Source organism: Onychostoma macrolepis, chromosome 01, assembly GCF_012432095.1.
Source record: "Onychostoma macrolepis isolate SWU-2019 chromosome 01, ASM1243209v1, whole genome shotgun sequence".
In the NCBI taxonomy this organism is placed as follows: Eukaryota; Metazoa; Chordata; class Actinopteri; order Cypriniformes; family Cyprinidae; genus Onychostoma; species Onychostoma macrolepis.
Genome location: NC_081155.1, coordinates 2,711,043 through 2,731,611, shown reverse-complemented (window position 1 = coordinate 2,731,611; position 20,569 = coordinate 2,711,043). Strand labels below are relative to the sequence as shown.

Sequence of the window (20,569 nt, the reverse complement as noted above, 5' to 3'; positions counted from 1 at the left end):
GGGAGAACGAGACAAGAGACGTGCAGATCCATTTGCAAGCTTTATTAAATAGAGATGTGGTTAAAAATACAGGCAGGGTCCAAACACCTGCAAACAGGTATGGCAAAGGCAAAACACAAGAATAGTCCAGTGAACAGACGGGGTCGATCGCCAGCGAACATAATCCAGGGGGGACAAAACAAAGAGAGATAATCCAAATACACAATAATAGTCCAGGCAGGGGAAAACAGAGTCCAAGAAACAAGACGAGAAAAATCCAAGGCAGGCTATAAACTAAAGGAATGAACAAGACTAAACTTAAACACGGGAAACACAGAAAGGCTCGGTAAAGCAGCTATCACTAGGTAACTGACAAACGCAGAACAATACTCGAGACTAAACCGAAACACGGAATGGCTCAGTAAAGCAGCTATAGGTGAGTCATAAATGCAGAACAATACTCGGCAATCTGAACGAGGAAGTCCAGGGCTTATAAAGCGTATCTGATTGGTAGCAGATGTGTGTGTAATCAGTGCAATGGATGATGGGAACTGTAGTCCGGAGTGACTAATCACTGTTGAATCATCTTGAATTGAAATCATCATCTGTATGATGTAATCACTGCATGAATTATCAACTGCTGAAATAAAACCTTTATTGCATTGGTCTCAAACTCAATTCCTGGAGGGCCACAGCTCTGCACAGTTTAGCTCCACCCATCTCCAAATCACACCTGCTTGGAAGTTTCTAGTGATCCTGAGGGCTGTTTCATAAAAGACGCTTAGAAATGCGGGGATTAAAGTCCAAAACTTGATTTGAAATAACTTAACAAATCAATCAGGACTAAAGCGGTTTCATAAACAACAATTTAAGTTCACTTAATCTCACTAATTCGATCCAGGTTCAATGAGTCAGGATAATTTGATGTGCATGCTTATTCTTAAGCAGCCCTTAATGTCGAGCATGGATCAAATCAATCCACCATGGCAAACACGTCACAGGTATATTTTTCATCTGTAAATGTTAGAAAGTCATGCAAATATATACATTTTGCTGTCAGGAGTGGGCGAGGCTTACACAAGCGAATGAGCGCTGCTGCACTACATAGACGGAGCACAATAGAGTACTAGCGCAGTAATTCTGAATAAAATATACATTCTGCTAAAATATTTGTTGTTGGACATTAAATGTGACACATTATGATAGCAGTAACTGTAAATAAAATGTAAGCTGGCTAATACAGCCATACTAGCTCAAATCAGTTGAATGTGTTCCTCTTATCAGTTAAAATGTAGTCTGATTTCTATGATTTATTTAAATTTTTAATTCAGTGATTTTAACTTTTGATTTAGTGTTTTTAATGCTTTAAAGAGACATTTTAGATTGCAATGTTTTAATGTTCTAATAACCATAAAAATGTCATAAATTCAGAGAGAAAGGCTGCATGGCTAAACCGCTGATCAACTAAATGTGCAAGTAGCAACTATGTTAAAATGTCATTAGCCTATATTTTGGGCACAATACATTAAATACAGTTGGTTGTAGCCTATTTTTTTTTTTTTTTTTTTGGATTATTTAAGGTGTATTTTCTGTATACTTTTATTTTTGGACTAATTATAAAGTCAACTAATTGTATGTGAGAGAGTCAGTGGTAATTTCGATGTGTTCCTATTGGTCAGTGTTAGAGGAGCTCAGCTTAGCCGGACAGTTAGCCTGCTCCTGACCAGGTTAGTTTCTCAGCATAAGTTGCCACAGTGACTGAGCTTGAGCTATGGTAATTTTGCTTTCGGAAACCAAATCAAGTGAAAATAAGTCAGAATTACTGAAATAAGCCTGGCTTATTTGGTCAACTAGTTTTAAAAGAGCCCCCTGAAGACCTTGATTAGCTGGATCGGGTGTGTTTGTTTAGGATTGGAGCTAAACTGTGCAGAGCTGTGATCCTCCAGGAACTGATTTCGAGACCAATGCTTTATTGACAGACCAAGACATGAAAAGTCACTCTGATGATTCTGGAGCAGTGTGTTCTTTAGCGTGTTTGTTCTGGTGGGTCTGAAAACTACCTAAATAAGCGAATCTCTCGCCGCAGATGGAGCAGGAGTAAGGTTTCTCTCCTGTATGAACTCGCTGATGGACCTTCAGGACGTCTGATCGAGCAAACGTCTTATCACACTGAGAGCATTTGAAAGGTCTTTCTCCGCTATGAATCCTCTGATGCATTACTAAGTTAGTGTGTTGCTTGAAACTCTTCCCACAGATGCTGCAGTGATACGGTTTTTCTCCAGTGTGGACTCGCTTATGGTCTCTGAAATGAGTTGGATCAGAAAAGCTCTTCCCGCAGTGGGAGCACAAATACGGTTTCTCTCCGGTGTGAATCCTCTCGTGACAGTTCAGATGAGAAATCTGGCGGAATCGTTTGTCACAGTGTTTGCACTGAAACGGTTTCTCACCTGAGTGGATTTTCTGGTGTGACTTTAGAGAGCTTGACTCTATGAAGGTTTTTCCACATTCACTGCACTGGTACGGCCTCTCATTGGTGTGAACACGCACATGTTTCCTCAGATGAGGTCCATGATTGAAGCTCTTCTCGCAGTGAGGACACTTGTACGGTCTTTCTCCCGTGTGGATTCGCTTATGAGCATCAAGATTTCCTTTGGTGCTGAAATACTTGTCACATTCACTGCAGTGGAAAGACTTTTCATCGTGTCTCTTTATATGAGCTCTCATATTATAAAGAGTGGTGAAAAAAACCTTCCCACACTGTTCACAGTGAAACTCTTTCTTCCCACTGTGCTCTTCTGAATGAAGTCTCCTCTCTTCTGCGGTAGGAAAGCTGATGTTGCATATCTTACAGGTGAAGTCTTTCTGTTCTGTGTGTTTTCTCTCATGTCTCGCTAAATGACCCTGTGAGCTCAATGTTTTTCCACAGGTGATGCAGGAGAAACTCTTGGTCTGCAGCTGATCTTTTGAGGTTGAGACTGTTTCTTCATCTCCTTCAGAAGATGAACCACCATTGACATCTGAAAGGAACAAAACTTTAATAAAATAACTTTAAAATGGTCTTAAATAAAGTTATAGAACATCAACATTAATCCAGACATTTTCCCACCATTCCTTCTGGCATGATCATTTATTAACAAAATATGAGTCCAGGTCAAATCAACAATAATAAAAAGTAACTGCTGTTTTTTGCTGCTTGGTTTTAAGTAAATGCTGCTCCACACAAAAGCACATGTATGCATAATGTTGTTATGTTTACAGTTAATTAAAGGTGCACTAAGCGATTTTCGCCAAACAATGTTGATATTTGAAAGCACCAAAACAAACACGGCCATACCCCAACAGGACCTCGCCCCTATTTTGATATCTCCACCCCACATGTACGTACACAACCCTGGCATAACGACGATCGCGGAAACAAGTGAAGATGACACACAAGCATATTCAAACAAAAGCCAACACGGATAAGTTCTATGAAACAAGCAAAATCAACGTTGCTCACCTATCAAGAAGAAACACCTTGAGTTCTCTCCACCGCTGAAAATCTGCCCAATTATTTATGCAGGTCCTACTTCTTGCCTGATCGTAGCCCTTCTTTTTAATGTTTTGTTTCTCTGATATTATGATGTGCAATGACTGTGGCAACTTTAACATTTGAAAGGATACTATGGCAAAGTTATTGCTTTCCTTATTCAAACTGATTTTTTTTTCATGAATATATGGTTGACCTGAAGAATGAAAGCTATATCATACACTTGGAAAATTATGAGCTGTATCACCGCTTATCAACACTAGGGGCGTGACAATATACTTAGATCACGAGATGAGACAAAATACAGATACTTGGTTCACTAAAACGAGACAATATTTTAATACTATTTTTAAGAAATTTTCAATGACAAAATATTGGTCTTTTAATTACAAAAAGTAAAACAATGCAGTTGTATTTTAAAATATTTTAACTAATCTAGGGCTGTAACTAATGATTATTTTGGTAATCAAGTAATCTACTGATTATTTTGACAATTGAGTAATCTGATATTTTTTAGTAACACAAATAGACCTAAGTGAAAACCAGGCTTTAGTATGACTATTTATATATAAACTAAAGATATGGCAATAATAATTGGCTCAAATAAAATATCAAAATCAAATAATTACTTGGTTTTATTGAACAACACTGTTAAAATACATAATGTTACATGCCTATACATAATATGAACATAAACAACTTAAGTACATTATGTATTATAACAAATACCTGAAGAGGGTGCCAACAGCCTGGTGACGTTTCACTTTACAGCGTGATTAAACGACGTTTAAATCCATTCAGTTTTAATATTTGGCCACAAGCAAACTCAGAAACTTTTATTTTAAAATCACTATGTACAATAAATGGCATATTTAGAAATAGGTTGATGTATTCTCCTGTGATGGCAAAGGTGTATAAATGATTTACGTTATAAATCTAGTGAGATAATGCACATTGTTTTCCCAGATGAACGTTAACGCAAACTCACAGCATATGCAGAGGAAGAGTTTAGCCCCTTTCACACATACAGTCTTTACTGGTAAATTACTGGTAAGTTACCATTAAGAGATCATGTGAGAACAGGACCTTTTCAAAAATCCCAGTAAATTTGTTCTGGCAATCATATCGTTCTCATGGAGATGACATGATTACTCTGAGCTGTTTACAAAGCTCTGCTGCTTTTTAATTAGTTTTTCTGTGTAAATATGCACTAGATGGACATCTTTGACCATTGTGCCTCACAGCTTTTTCAACGTGTCGTGCTTCTCCATTCATCAGCACTGTGGCTCTGGTGCGTTCATACCATATCGTAATTACGAGATACCAACTTGTAAAAAGTGTTAACGTCCTCGTAGAACTCTTAATTTCAACTTGTGAACTGAGAGCTTTCTGAAAGCTTGTACCACGTTACTGCTGCAGATTATTCCGACGTTTTGCTGAACGTTGTAGTTGGCGGAGCGGCGGCGCTGATCAAACACTTCAGGACGCGCGGACAGGGGAAGTGAGCTGGCGCACTCGTGAAGCTCAGACAGCGCGGATTCAGAACACCGTTGCCTAGCATCCAACGGGGAAATCGCGCAGCGGCGGGACGTGCTTTTACATCAACGAAAGGTGGTGTACAGATGTAACTGTGTTAAAGAAGATGTGCTGTCCCGATCTTGAAACACTCTTCATTAACTGCAAACCGTTCTATTCACCGCGGGAGTTTTGCTCGTTCATTATCGTGAGTGTTTACATTCCTCCGCAAGCGCACGTGAGCTTGGCTTTACAGAAACTCGCTGATATGATCACAGAGAGTGAGCAACAACACCCGGACTCTGTTTTAATCATTCTCGGGGACTTAATAAAGCAAATCTCTCCTGTGAACTGCCAAAATACAGACAGCATGTCCCACCAGAGACAGTAATATATTGGATCACTGTTACACAGCAATAAAGGATGCATATCACTCTATCCCACGGGCAGCTTTGGGGCTCTTTGATCACGGTTTAGTTCATCTCATACCGACCTACAGGCAGAAACTGAAATCAGCTAAACCTGTATTAAGGACCATAAAAAGATGGACTAATGAAGCAGAGTGGGATTTACAAGCCTGTTTCGACCTTACTGATTGGACTGTTTTTGAAGCTGCTGCCACAGATCTGGACAAGCTGTAACATCATTTATCAGTTTCTGTGAGGATATGTGCATTCCTACCAGGTCTCATTTAACCTACAACAACGACAAACCATGGTTCACTGCAAAACTCAGACAGCTCCGTCAGGCCAAAGAAGATGCTCGCAGGAATGGGGACAGTGTCTTGTACAAACAGGCCAAATACACACTGGAAAAGGAGATCAGAGTGGCAAAGAGGAATTATTCCGAAAAGCTACGGATTCAGTTCTCTTCTAGTGACACAGCTTCAGTGTGGAAAGGTCTGAAAGACATCACCAATTACAAGACACCATCCCCCAGCACTGTGGAGAATCAACAACTGGCAGACAATCTGAACGAGTTCTACTGCAGGTTTGAAAAAACACCATTCACACCTCCTGCAACTCCCCTCTCCCACCCTCCTGCACTGCAGATCAGTGAAGATGATGTGCACCAGGTCTTCAGAAAGAACAAGAGAAGAAAGGCACCAGGCCCAGACAGTCCAGCCTGTCTGAAAACTTGCGCTGACCAGCTGGCCCCCATCTTCACACAAGATCAACAGATCACTGGAGCTGTGTGAAGTCCCCTCATGCTTCAAACGCTCCATCATCCCCGTCCCAAAGAAACCCAAAATTACTTGACTTAATGACTACAGACCTGTGGCTTTAACGTCTGTGGCCATGAAATTATTTGAAAGACTGGTTTTGGCTTATCAGAAGGACATCACTGAACCCTTACTGGACCCCCTGCAGTTTGCCTACAGAGCAAACAGGTTATTATGTTCTGCAACATCTGGACAGACCAGGGACTTATGTGAGGATCCTGTTTGTAGACTTCAGCTCTGCTTTTAACACCATCATCCCATTACTCCTCCAGCCCAAACTAACTCAGCTCTCCGTGCCCACCTCCATCTGTCAGTGGATCCAGCTTCCTGACAGACAGGAAGCAGCTAGTGAGGCTGGGAAAATTCTCATCCAGCACCCGCACCATCAGCACTGGTGCCCCTCAGGGCTGTGTTCTCTCCCCACTGCTCTTCTCCCTCTACACCAACAACTGCACATCTAAAGACCCCTCTGTCAAGCTCCTGAAGTTTGCAGACGACACCACACTCATTGGCCTCATCCAGGATGGTGATGAGTCTGCTTACAGACAGGAGGTTAAAGAGCTGGCTGTCTGGTGCAGTCTTAACAACCTGGAGGTGAACACGCTCAAAACAGTGCAGATGATCGTGGACTTCAGGAGGAACCCCCCTGCACTCCCCCCACTCACCATCATGAACAGCACTGTGACTGCAGTGGAGTCATTCGGATTCCTGGGCACCACAATCTCCCAGGACCTTAAGTGGGACAATCACATTGAGTCCATTGTGAAAAAGGCCCAGCAGAGGTTGTACTTCCTTCGCCAGCTGAGGAAGTTCAACCTACCACAGGAACTGCTGAAACAGTTCTACTCCACCATCATTGAATCTGTCCTCTGCACTTCAATAACTGTCTGGTTCAGCTCAGTTACCAAATCTGACCTCAAAAGACTACAGATGGTAGTCCGGACTGCTGAGCAAATCATTGGTACAACCCTCCCCACTCTCCAAGAACAGTACTTATCCAGAGTAAGCAAAAGGGCTAAGAAAATCACTCTGGACCCCTCACATCCAGCACACTCCCTCTTTGAAATGTTGCTGTCTGGTCGACGCTACAGAGCTCTGAGCACCAGAACGACCAGCACAGGAACAGTTTCTTCCCTCAGGCAATCCATCTCATGAACACTTTTAAAATTTGCACATATCATAACTGTACATACATAATTGCCTATATTATATATTGTGTTTTTTGCTATTTTGTATATTTGTATATTATTCTTTTTATTATCTGTGTCTTGTCTTGTCGCTGTCATTCTGTTGCACTGTGGAGCTTCTGTCACTTATACAAATTCCTCATATGTGTAAACATACCTGGCAATAAAGCTCATTCTGATTCTGATATTATGCATGTCTTGTATTTATAATAGCAAAACATTCTGATTGGCTAGTAATGTTAGCTTGGTTGAGAGTGAAATCTGTGCTCCTCTCATACCATTGGTAGGCAAACTCATGGACTCGAAAGTGATATCAATAAGTTTTTTTTTTTTAAATGTAGGATTATTTTTTTCCGCAGCCAAACACTGCACACGCCAGAGATCCGGCACGGTGCTGGAGAAATTTAACTATTAACGATTACTAGACACCCCCCCTTACTGCTGATTGGCTACAAGTGTGTTTTGGGACTCGGTCCGACACTGTGGTCAAACACGTTTTATAAATATTGCTTATTGCACCTTTAATTAATCATTTTTAGGGGTGTCCCCGACTAAGGATTTTCATAGTCAAATCGGAATTTTCGAATCTTGCTGATAGTTGACTGATAGTAGAATCATATGTTTGGGGGCGGGGGGCAAAATACACTGAACAAAATTATAAACGCAACACTTTTGTTTTTGGCCTTTTATTGTGGCCAGCCTAAGGCACATCTGTGCAATAATCATGCTGTCTAATCAGCATCTTGATATGCCACACCTGTGAGTGCTCACTAACACAGATTTAGACAGATTTGTGAACAATATTTGAGAGAAATAGGCCTTTTGTGTACATAGAAAAAGTCTTAGATCTTTGAGTTCAGCTCATGAAAAATGGGGGCAAAAACTAAATTTTGTTCAGTGTACATTACCAAGAGTCAAGTCAGACATTCGACAGTCATAATTACTGATGTTAACACACAGGAAAAAATGTGTAACGGACACCTCGCAGATACAAAATAATGTTTTAAGTTTTGGTTAAAAGATAGTTAACATTACACATCAGCGAAAGAATTCACAACATTTTTTACAACAGTGCTCTCATTATAACATTATGTATATGACAATAGTTATTAATGTTCAGCATTTCTGTTTTGAGCTGCGCGAGCTGAAGATGACCAGTAGAATGAAGCATATGATGGCAGATTTTTAATCAATGGGATTTAACTCATCATTTATCTCATATAGAATACGCTTCGTTATTTATGCAACATAACGTTACTATTAGGCTACGACTTATAGGCTATCTGCACAAAATGCACCGAATGCAGAAGTGAACGTGTCTGCGCGGCTCTGAATGAACTCCTTTTGTGGGCGTTCTTCACGCAACAACATGCAGAAACACAGCATCTAAACTTCACAGCGTTTTATAATAGTGTCCTCATTATGATGTTATGTATATGGCAGTCTCCGTCATAGGTATTAATATTCTGCATTGCTGTTTGTCCTGCTCGCTCTGCGCGCTGAAGAGATAATCAGCGTAGTACTACAATGAAGCGCTTTACTGCAGCACAACTCAACCAAATGCATCTTATACGAAATAAATAATATATACGATATATATAAACCGGCTGAAATGTTTTGAAATCACTTGTACCCTACCTGATTGGAAAAATCCAGTCTTTGCCAGTGTTAGTTTGAGTCTTGTTAAAGATTTAAATCCCTGCCGCTTTTCTGTCAGTCACAGATCATAAAAGTGAAACTTAAAGGTGCTGTATGTAGGATTTTGACTCTACTAAAGCATAAAAATACCATAATATGTTTGCAGATATTTAAGAAACATGCTAAGTTAACATACATGTTTATCTGAAAAACAATACTACAGTCAGTTATTCTCCTTTGAAAATGTGCATTCCGGCCCGGAATGTCTGTGTTTGTTATGGTTTGTGAAACCCGCCCACTGCCAGTTTACCCAATTGTATTTTGGCACCGCGGGTTGCCAGTTGGTGGAAAACACAGTGTATTTAATTGTATTCATCCTCATGTGCGCTTGTTCCTGTTGGTGTCATTAATCTGGCAACCTGCGTGTGCGTCAAGTCTGAGGAGGAGGGGCAGGGTGAAAAAAACATCTCCAATATTTTGAATTTGGACTGCAATACCTAGTTCAACCTCTGGGTGTCAATCCTACATACAGCACCTTTAAAGGTTTTAAAAACAAACTATCCCGACCGTCGGCTTGATGTGTCCCGGCCTTAAAGGTGGGGTATGTATTATTTCAAAAACGCTTTAGAAAACTGAGTCGGGGCCAGTACCAAAACAAACTTGTCCGGTGTAGACACGGTGTTACGATAAGGCAAGAAGTAGGACCCGTGTAAATATCGGATCAGCTTTCCAGCGCTGGAGAGAACTCAAGGAGCAGGAAGGCCTGTGATTGGACGCTGAGGTTGCTTTGTTTCTTCTCAATAGGTGAGTAACATTGGTTTTGCTTTGTTTCACAGAACTAATGGTTGCTGTACGTATGTGTGGGGCGGAGATATCAAAATAGGGGTGAGACCCTTTTGGGGTAGGGCCGTGTTTGTTTTGCGATTTCAAATATCAACATTGGCTACCAGAAATCACTTACCCCACCTTTAAATCTATAGGGGTGGTTGGATTTATTCACACACATTAAAATATTTATTTAAAGCTTCTTTATTTTCAGATTCTTATTAACCGCATTATCTTAATAGGCTGTATATTAACTTATTGGGAGAAAACCAGTAGTTCTATGTGAAATCAGACATTTGAGCACCTCCATATAGCCAAAATGTCGGATCATAAAACCCCACGAATATTCGACTGTGAGATTGGGAGTCGAATCAGGCTCCTCCTGAGGAGTCATTGACTATTCAGGGTCACCCCTAATAATTCTTATTCATAATGTATGAATAATTACCACAGTATATGACAAAACAAAAGCATTTGGGAGTTTGGCCAAATCCTGCAGCCTTACAAACAAGCAAAGAAAACATGAGAGCTTTTAAAAAAGCTTTTTTCTTAGTAAAACTACTTAAATTTATTTTTTATTTATTTATTTTCATAAGAAATATCTCAGTTTGTGTTTTTTTCCTGTAAATACTTCAGCCCTACTAACATTTGCCATCATGTTCCCAAATATCTCAGAAATTCTGCACCATCAGTCGATATCAACCTGATCCGTCAGAGTCTCTGCTGACATTCAACTCATCAAAAACAACAAAAAGGTCATAAAAGGAAGAAACACACCTGGAGGAATGAAATCTTCATCGTCATCATTCCCATTATTCTCATAATCATCATCCTCCTGCTCTTCCTCGTGACTCTGTTGTTGTTCCTCTGCGGTGGTTTCTTCTGCTCTGCTCTCGATCAGGTTCCTGCAGTCCACCAGTTTGACGGAGCACATCTTCAGCGGCGTCTGCAGCATCTGCTGTTCTCCAGCGTTACAGTCAGAGGTTTGATCAGTGGATTCATGATCCTGAGCGTCAGTATAACAGAGTAAAGTGAGGCTGAGCTCTGAGTCCTGTGTGTCTCTGGATCTCTGATCTCTGACGCTCCAGACTGAATCCTGAGCTTCTGTCCCATCAGCCACACGCACTGAAACCTTCTCCACATCCTGACAAACACAATCAGTCATATATTTAGTAATAGTATGATTCAAAATAAGACATTAATTCACATAACAATCAGTCCATATTAGCAGCCAGGGCCTAAAACTAACTTTTTGCCACACATGCCAATGGCCGGTGACGTGATAAAATTTACCGGCCAAAAATTTTTTTTACCGGGCGTGAAACTCTTTTTGCAAAAACAGGTAGTTGTTATTACTACTACAATGACTAAAAATATTTACAATATTGGTCCTTTACTTTACTTACAAGAAAAAAACAACAAACAGATTTATTGATTTATCTTTTTTTTTTTTTTGTCCCTAAAAAACTTTTGAGATTCTTGTTCTTTGCATGTTTTTGGCAAACGGAGCAGGCCATCGTATTACGCCAGCTTCACGCATACTCCGTTTGCAGTGCGTATTTTTTTTCCACATCCGTGTTAACAGATTAGAGCAGGGCTATTCAGTTAGCTTCATTTGAGGGCCGGATTATCGAACTGAAAATTTTAAGGGGGCCAAGGGGGTATGCATAAACTATACAGATTTATCTTTATTCAAGCTACAAAAGTTAATCAGCGACTAGAGCAGTCCAATGATTTCTCTTTTTCTTTTGTTCTATGATTTACATCAATGACAGACTTCAGCAGGTTTTACTTTAAAAGCAGCACTGTTTCTTTAAAAACTGATGCACATGACGCGGATCTGACACATATCTTCTCCAGGGCTCGCAAAATCGCAAGCCCGACGTCCCGGGGCTATTGTGTTTTCCAGTCGGGCTACCAAAATGTAGCAGCGTTTATGAGCGCGGAGCTGCTTTGTGTACAGCGTTTCTGGGGAAAGCGCAATATTTCAGCGCTCCTAAAGCGCCACCTCGTGGCAGAGAATGAATTTGCTTTTCCAATAAGCCTTTCTTGCTGTTTATGGTCAGATCAATGCAGATATCAACTCATGTTTTTACGCAGCAAACACAGAGTTGTAAATGAGAAAGAAGTTGATGTGCCTTCTAAAAATCTAAACAATTAAGACAATAATATTTATACGTTTTAAATTAACATAATTTATGTTTGATTGATCCCTTTTCATAAAAAACGGTCTATAGCCTGAAACGCTGTTGTATAAGATTAAAACCTGTATCTGAACTGTAAACCATGTAATTTTATGGCTCAATACTGTATGTTACCATAGACACTGTCCAACCCCGCTCATTCTGTGTTCATTTTACTTGTGCAGCTCTTAAAATGGGTCATAAATTGCCTTAAATATATTTTTAAAAATTCTGCAGATACCCTGTAAATAGTGAAATAAAATTCCTTCCTTCATTTTTGTTGATATTTGTGTATTGAAAATATTTTTGATTGACATTTAAACTCCTATCTGATTTTCTATATTTAAATTAAAATAAAATATTTAATAATAAAATAAAATAGTAATTTTTTAATTCGGGCTAGTTAAATTAATATTCTGGCTACCAAAATATGAAGAGTACCTGGCCGAAGGGCTACCAGGGATTTAGAAATTTTGCGAGCCCTGTTCTCCAAACTCTTTACAGTCATTTAAGACTTTATAACTCATGTAAGACTACATTTACGAGGTAACTCGCCAAAACAGCGCATTTTGACATAATTGTGTGTGTTTTCGTCCGTCGCTACTGGTGCGATGTCTAAAAGCGGCTCAGCGTATGTGTTCAGCCAAACGAGCAAACTTTCAAACTATAGGCTACTTCACTGCACCGTTTCTGTGGCGTAACCCCTGGTATGTGTCGCCGCATTCTTGGGTTATGAAGAATAAAGAAGGGACAAGTTAATCTTCCGAAATGAAGCAGCAAAATCTTCTCAGAGTCTATAGGCACAAGCTGGCCATTACACTGCTCTGACCTTATCAGCCCGTTTGTATCCTATTATTTGATTCGCTCTTGTCGCTTATGACAGAACAGCTAATCATCTTATCTTTGGAAAATATTATTTTTGCTTACATCAGAAACAGCGAATCCCTTTTAAAGCTGGCTGTTGTTCTCACTACATTGCATTGTTATATTTCGTAAGAATTTTACCCGCCAACTCGCGACTGACACTGTTACATCTACTCGCTAACGACAATTTTTACTCGCATTTGGCGCTTGGCGAGTGTTCATTTTAGGCCGTTAGCAGCTAAAGATGAAATGAAGAGCTGTTCAGACCTCTCTGTTCAGTTTGTCTCCTCTTTCTCTCAGCTTTGCCTCCAGTGACGCCACCTCTTTCTTCAGCCGACAGATTTCTGTGATGAAATCCTCAATATCCAGCATGGACAGATCAGTTCCTACTGATTTACAGCAGATCACATCCACCTGCGCTTTCATGATCAACATCTGAACACAAACACATGATTATTAAAAGGCAAGGTTTTTTAATTTTTTTAAATTTTTTAATTATTTTAAATGTGTTTAGATTTACCACTTCAAGGACAGTCTTTCATATAATTTTCACACAGTAAATACTGAAATTAACCTATATGTTTATTAAGGCTTCTACACACTGCACAATTTTAGAAATCCTATAAGATCATTGCAGATCACACTGTCCGACATGGATCTAATAGACTTGGCTACGACATGCATGAAGACGATGACACCTACTGACTCATAGGCTTCGATGCTCGTTTCTATAAAAAAATAAAGCGTCATCAGCATGCGCTAGTGGTAAACAAAAAGAGCATGATAAATCACACTTTGGCCGTTGTAATTTTTATGTGTGCTGAAAAAAGTGGCATAATAGCTTGAGGTAAGCAGGTTTATGTTTTACTGTCATGTCGTGTTGATTTCATGTCGGATTTATATTGGCTGATCAGTAAACGTGGGTTGCAGCAGCAAACCCTCTGTGTGATGATCATGCTGTATTTCTGACACTGTTAGAAAATGACCGTAGGCCATCTTTGGTCGCAAGACCGTGACAATGGCCGTCTTTGAATCTCTATCACTGTACGACATAAGAGCACCGATTAGGAGCCACAGAAATCCCTACGATTGTTTCACGATGGGACAGCCGACAATTGTGCAGTGTGTCTCAGACTTCAGGGCTGGGACACACCAAGCCGACTTCAAAGAACTAGCGGCGACAAAAGCCGATGGTGTTGTCGCCTTCACATCGGCAGCGTTGGACCAAAAAGCTGTGCTTGAACACACCACAAAGACTACAACCATCTGCGACGATATACGACACGTAAATAAAGCTGTGCTTGCTTAGTTAAATAGTTAATAGTTAAATAGTTAATATTAATGTCGATAACTTTCTTCATTTTATGCGACTCATGTTATTATGAAAATATTTGCATTTTGGAATGTTTGGGAAAGATCACGTAACATTAGAACAGCCCTCCGTCTGTGCCACCTTCATTTACTTACTAGTTTTCATCACTTTCACTTTAATTCTGGACTCGTTTACTAAACTGAACATCCAATCAGAGTTCTCACTCGCTCCGACGTGTGCAACACACCAAACAAACTATCCCGACCGTCGGCTTGGTGTGTCGGGCCTTAAAGGTGGGGTATGTATTTTTTCAAAAACGCTTTGGAAAACTGAGTCAGGCCCAGTACCAAAACAAACTTGTAGCCAATCAGCAGTAAGGGGCGTGTCTACTCATGATGTGGAGGAGAGAGCGCTCAGTAACACGACGGACATTAGCCGAGCGACGACAGAAAGATAGAGATGGTGGATAAAAAAAAACAAGAGGAAAGCATCTGCGGAACAAAAGAAGGCTTACACCGTGTCTACACCGGACGCCACGCTGCAACAGCTAAAGTCTGCCTACACTGGACGCGACAAAGCAACTGTTGAAAATCATTTGAAATTTGTGTCAATACGTCATAAATAGAATGCGGCAGCAGTTTACTGTCGGGGATTTGTCGTGTCATGGCGCAGCATCCAGTGTAGACAGCATCACTGATTATAATCAGTTCTATAGTATTTTGTCGCGCCGTGCCGCTCGCGAACTGGTGTAGACTCGGTGTTACGATAAGGCAAGAAGTAGGACCCGTGTAAATATCGGATCAGCTTTCCAGCGCTGGAGAGAACTCAAGGAGCAGAAAGGCCTGCGATCGGACGCTGAGGTTGCTTTGTTTCTTCTCGATAGGTGAGTAACATTGGTTTTGCTTTGTTTCACAGAACTAATCATTGCCTGGGTTGCGTACGTATGTGTGGGGCGGAGCTATCAAAATAGGGGCGTGTTTGTTTTGGTGATTTCAAATATCAGCATTGGCTACCAGAAATCACTTACCCTACCTTTAAGTGAATGGTTAAATATTTTATCACCATGAACGTTATACTGTATGTTTAACTGCTGACCAAGCATGTCAACAAACTTTCTTTATATTAATATAAATTGGTAAAGTTCATTGCCTTCATATAATAATATAATATAATACAATAATGTCACTGATTCTTGCTAAAATCAATTTTAGCTAGGCATAGTCTATATATTTACAATAGCCTTTTATGGTTTTTGACAGAATGTCTGGGACAATGGTAATAAAGATAAACTCTAAACATAAAAAAGTATTTGATAAAATGTTCCAACTACAACTTTAACGGTACTGCGTTGGGCTAACTGAGACTTGTCATAGCACTTGCTTATTATTGCTCTTTTGTTGATTCTGATTGCATCCGTTGTACTTATTTGTAAGTCGCTTTGGATAAAAGCCTCTGCTAAATGTTACCTTTACATAACAAAGTTTACTAAGAAAAAAAACAAAAACAAACCTTATTAGAGACAAAAAAAAAAAAGTGCCCAAGAAAACATCAAAATGTTATAAACGTGACTTATAACACTTATGAACATTAACCATGGTTTTACTACAAATAAAACCCAAAATCCATGGTTACTATTAAAACATGGTAACCAAAAATTAACCATGGTTTTGCACCATAGTTTAACCGTGGAATTTGTAGGAAAGTTGGTTATAAAAATAATCAATACGCCAAAAAAAACATGGTTGCTACATTTTTACTACAATAATACCATGGTTAAAATATAAGTCACCTTTGTTTAAAACATGTTCAGCTGCTGGATTTGAGATATTAAAACACAATGTTCTGCTCGCTTCTCTGTAAAACTTAAATCATTTAAACCGTCCGTCAGCGAGATACTAGAAAGCAATTAAGAAAGTCATAAAGCACAATATGATGTAAATTCACATAACCGACCTGAAATACGTGAACCACGCACCGGCAGAAAGAAAACTCTGCGCTACTTCCGTCGTGCGCTCTGCGCGTGTGTCGGGCCTTAAAGGTGGGGTATGTATTTTTCAAAACGCTTTGGAAAACTGAGTCAGGCCCAGTACCAAAACAAACTTGTAGCCAATCAGCAGTAAGGGGCGTGTCTACTCATGATGTGGAGGAGAGAGCGCTCAGTAACACGACGGACATTAGCCGAGCAACGACAGAAAGATAGAGATGGTGGATAAAAAAAAACAAGAGGAAAGCATCTGCGGAACAAAAGAAGGCTTACACCGTGTCTACACCGGACGCCACGCTGCAACAGCTAAAGTCTGCCTACACTGGACGCGACAAAGCAACTGTTGAAAATCATTTGAAATTTGTGTCAATACGTCATAAATAGAATGCGGCAGCAGTTTACTGTCGGGGATTTGTCGTGTCATGGCGCAGCATCCAGTGTAGACAGCATCACTGATTATAATCAGTTCTATAGTATTTTGTCGCGCCGTGCCGCTCGCGAACTGGTGTAGACTCGGTGTTACGATAAGGCAAGAAGTAGGACCCGTGTAAATATCGGATCAGCTTTCCAGCGCTGGAGAGAACTCAAGGAGCAGAAAGGCCTGCGATCGGACGCTGAGGTTGCTTTGTTTATTCTCGATAGGTGAGTAACATTGGTTTTGCTTTGTTTCACAGAACTAATCATTGCCTGGGTTGCGTACGTATGTGTGGGGCGGAGCTATCAAAATAGGGGCAAGACCCTTTTGGGGTAGGGGCGTGTTTGTTTTGGTGATTTCAAATATCAGCATTGGCTACCAGAAATCACTTACCCTACCTTTAAGTGAATGGTTAAATATTTTATCACCATGAACGTTATACTGTATGTTTAACTGCTGACCAAGCATGTCAACAAACTTTCTTTATATTAATATAAATTGGTAAAGTTCATTGCCTTCATATAATAATATAATATAATACAATAATGTCACTGATTCTTGCTAAAATCAATTTTAGCTAGGCATAGTCTATATATTTACAATAGCCTTTTATGGTTTTTGACAGAATGTCTGGGACAATGGTAATAAAGATAAACTCTAAACATAAAAAGTATTTGATAAAATGTTCCAACTACAACTTTAACGGTACTGCGTTGGGCTAACTGAGACTTGTCATAGCACTTGCTTATTATTGCTCTTTTGTTGATTCTGATTGCATCCGTTGTACTTATTTGTAAGTCGCTTTGGATAAAAGCCTCTGCTAAATGTTACCTTTACATAACAAAGTTTACTAAGAAAAAAAACAAAAACAAACCTTATTAGAGACAAAAAAAAAAAAGTGCCCAAGAAAACATCAAAATGTTATAAACGTGACTTATAACACTTATGAACATTAACCATGGTTTTACTACAAATAAAACCCAAAACCATGGTTACTATTAAAACATGGTAACCAAAAATTAACCATGGTTTTGCACCATAGTTTAACCGTGGAATTTGTAGGAAAGTTGGTTATAAAAATAATCAATACGCCAAAAAAACATGGTTGCTACATTTTTACTACAATAATACCATGGTTAAAATATAAGTCACCTTTGTTTAAAACATGTTCAGCTGCTGGATTTGAGATATTAAAACACAATGTTCTGCTCGCTTCTCTGTAAAACTTAAATCATTTAAACCGTCCGTCAGCGAGATACTAGAAAGCAATTAAGAAAGTCATAAAGCACAATATGATGTAAATTCACATAACCGACCTGAAATACGTGAACCACGCACCGGCAGAAAGAAAACTCTGCGCTACTTCCGTCGTGCGCTCTGCGCGGGTGCCGCAGCAACATATGACGCACTTCCGCCCCCTGCTGGACTGGAGCGCCAACTTCACTGGATAGTGACTTCAGTTTAATGATGAAAATGAGCGGTATTGGCAGACAGAGGATGATTGTAGAAAATGGGTACTACAACAATCAAAGACATTATTAGTTTAGCCCGTTTTTCATTACAGTAAATACTAAAGTAAAATAGGCGATACTGACACAGAATTGTACAGCTGTATGTGTCTGAGATCATTTATGGGAGTTTAGGAAATTGCTGGTGTTAGTGATTACGTGACTCACATATGTCCAATTAAAAATAAATGTGTGCAGCAAGCCTAATTTAAGGGCATTTTGATGCGATTCGTGGGGTGGTAAGCAGTGGCCACTTGTGCTTTCAGGGGGCACAATTTTTTAATTCATCCTAATCTACTTTAAGTATTATTAATTCAGTCATTTTTCACCATGTCATGTATCATTGTAATCTATAACAATTTCAACTAAAATGAATATTTCATCATGTTTCATTTATTTGACAAATAATTTTGTATGTCAGGGGCATAATTTTTGAGGGGGCACAAGTGAGTGGGGGCTCTCATGCTTGTCATATGACACACAGCAGCCACAATACCACTGCATAACTGATATCGGCTTATGTATATTATTTTTTTATTCGAAATATTCCCAAAATATATCATGAAATATCTTGATTCTCAAATATGTGTAAGTAAATGCATTTTGCACCTTTATAGATTATATTAGTAATAGTGTAATATTAACTTTGTATAAACTTTGCTTTTTACTTAAGTACCAGATGTCATACCATAAAATGAGTGTCATGCGTACCATACACATAATACGACTTACTTTGTATTTTATGTGGATTTAATAAAAACATTATACAAAAAGAGCAAAGAACATTTACATTATCAAAGAACATTTTCACTTCAGTCCAGCGAGTTCAAGCACTCTCAAAAACTCCCATAATAATGATGTTGTCATGCCATCACGTGATGGTCATTTAAATGTATGTTTTTTTTTTAAATGATAAGTATCGGTATCGGTATCGGAAACGGTATCGGCGATACTGGCCCTGTATTTACTCGGTATCGGATCGATACCAAAATTTGCAGTATCGCACACCCCTAATACATACAAGCTCCCATACTGTACCAGCTCAGTACATTTTTTTTAAAGGCCTGGAAAAGTAAGCGTTATAATTCCAGGTCATTCCAGGATCTTAAACTACCCTGTCAGGCTTGCAACTGGGGCTGGGGAGCTAAAACCCTTGAAAAAGAACTGTTTTGCACAGCTTCTTGCATATGCTGGCACTCTGTAACTCCAGGGTAGTTAATTTTGCGATGTGGTGCAGCCTTACTTTGTGAAATACAGACACCATAAATAACACAAGCATGAAATGATGGTTCTCAATTCTGAATTGGGTTTCTGCAATGTGCTCCCCAAGTAAGAACACATCCTTTGAACCAATCTCCGCCTGAAGAAACGGTTGACGAAGGACACACTGACACCTTGTTCTTTTGAGTTGTGTCGAATCACACGCTCTGCTGTTCTGATCACCTTCACTCATGAATCAGGTAATCCCACGCGATCTGGTATCAATACTGCGCCGGTTATTTTTTTCATATCGCGATATTATCGCAAATGCAATTAATCGTTCAGCCCTACGTTAAAATTCAACAAAGCGGTTTAATAAAGAATGTATTGATCTTGTGAATTAGCTAATTTTACTATACCTGTTATGCGTCGTGGTTGTAGTAAAGATGTGCACAAAGAAGGGAGTAGACGTAAAGGGTTTTTAATAGACATCAACACACGTTTGGCATTGGAACAACATTAATTCGGGACAAAGAACATAAGGAGAACATAGGGCTTATAAAGACAGGCAAACAAAAGGAACAAACAAGATAATTAATCAGATAATTAAGATAATTAAACTAAGGAGCAACACAGGGAAATGACCAAATAAGGGAAGACAGGAACAAAACAGGAAACATGATGAAAACTAAGACAAAACAAACTGAACATGTGACAATACCAATATTTTTAATTGGCTGTTAAAGTTTTATGTGGGATTATTACATGACACACTGATCCTTTAACAATGTATTGGCGCAAAAACACACCTTTTGGACCAATTTCGCAACATGATTCCTCGACTGCCACAAATACTGCCTAAACAAAATCCTGATTTTATGCACGTTTTACTGTAACAATATTTTAAATTGGCCTTTGAAATTAGCTTTATTGCATGGCAAAAAAAAAAAAAAAGCCTCACCTTGCCAAAACACTGACAGAACCCACTGATATATTGGCATTGTTGAGCACTTCAAATGCAAACTTTGCATGCAACAATCAGGCAGCAATTGACAGCACTCTGATCTAATGGCATACAGGCATCGTCAGATTGACAGTACTCTAGCTCAATGATGTTGGGGGATCCAGTTGAGCGAAATCATATTTCAGCTACTCTTTATCACAATCCTGCTAAAATGTAGGGCCAGTACGTGCGCTCATTGGCGCCC

The 20,569-nt window shown here is 39.5% G+C and overlaps 1 protein-coding gene across 1 annotated transcript in view; it reads right to left on the bottom strand.

The window, feature by feature from the left end:
- LOC131536307 (zinc finger protein 271-like) overlaps window positions 1-18,063 on the bottom strand; it is a 33,343-nt gene extending 15,280 nt beyond the window's left edge. The window contains exons 1-4 of the mRNA XM_058769153.1: window positions 17,970-18,063; window positions 13,210-13,377; window positions 10,673-11,039; window positions 1,978-2,996 (exon numbers count right to left, since the gene is read on the bottom strand). Of these exons, the coding sequence (XP_058625136.1) occupies window positions 1,978-2,996; window positions 10,673-11,039; window positions 13,210-13,377; window positions 17,970-18,053 (1,638 nt within the window). The 5' untranslated portion in view covers window positions 18,054-18,063. The remainder of the gene's footprint in view (window positions 1-1,977; window positions 2,997-10,672; window positions 11,040-13,209; window positions 13,378-17,969) is intronic.
- Between the last annotated feature and the right edge of the window lie 2,506 nt (window positions 18,064-20,569).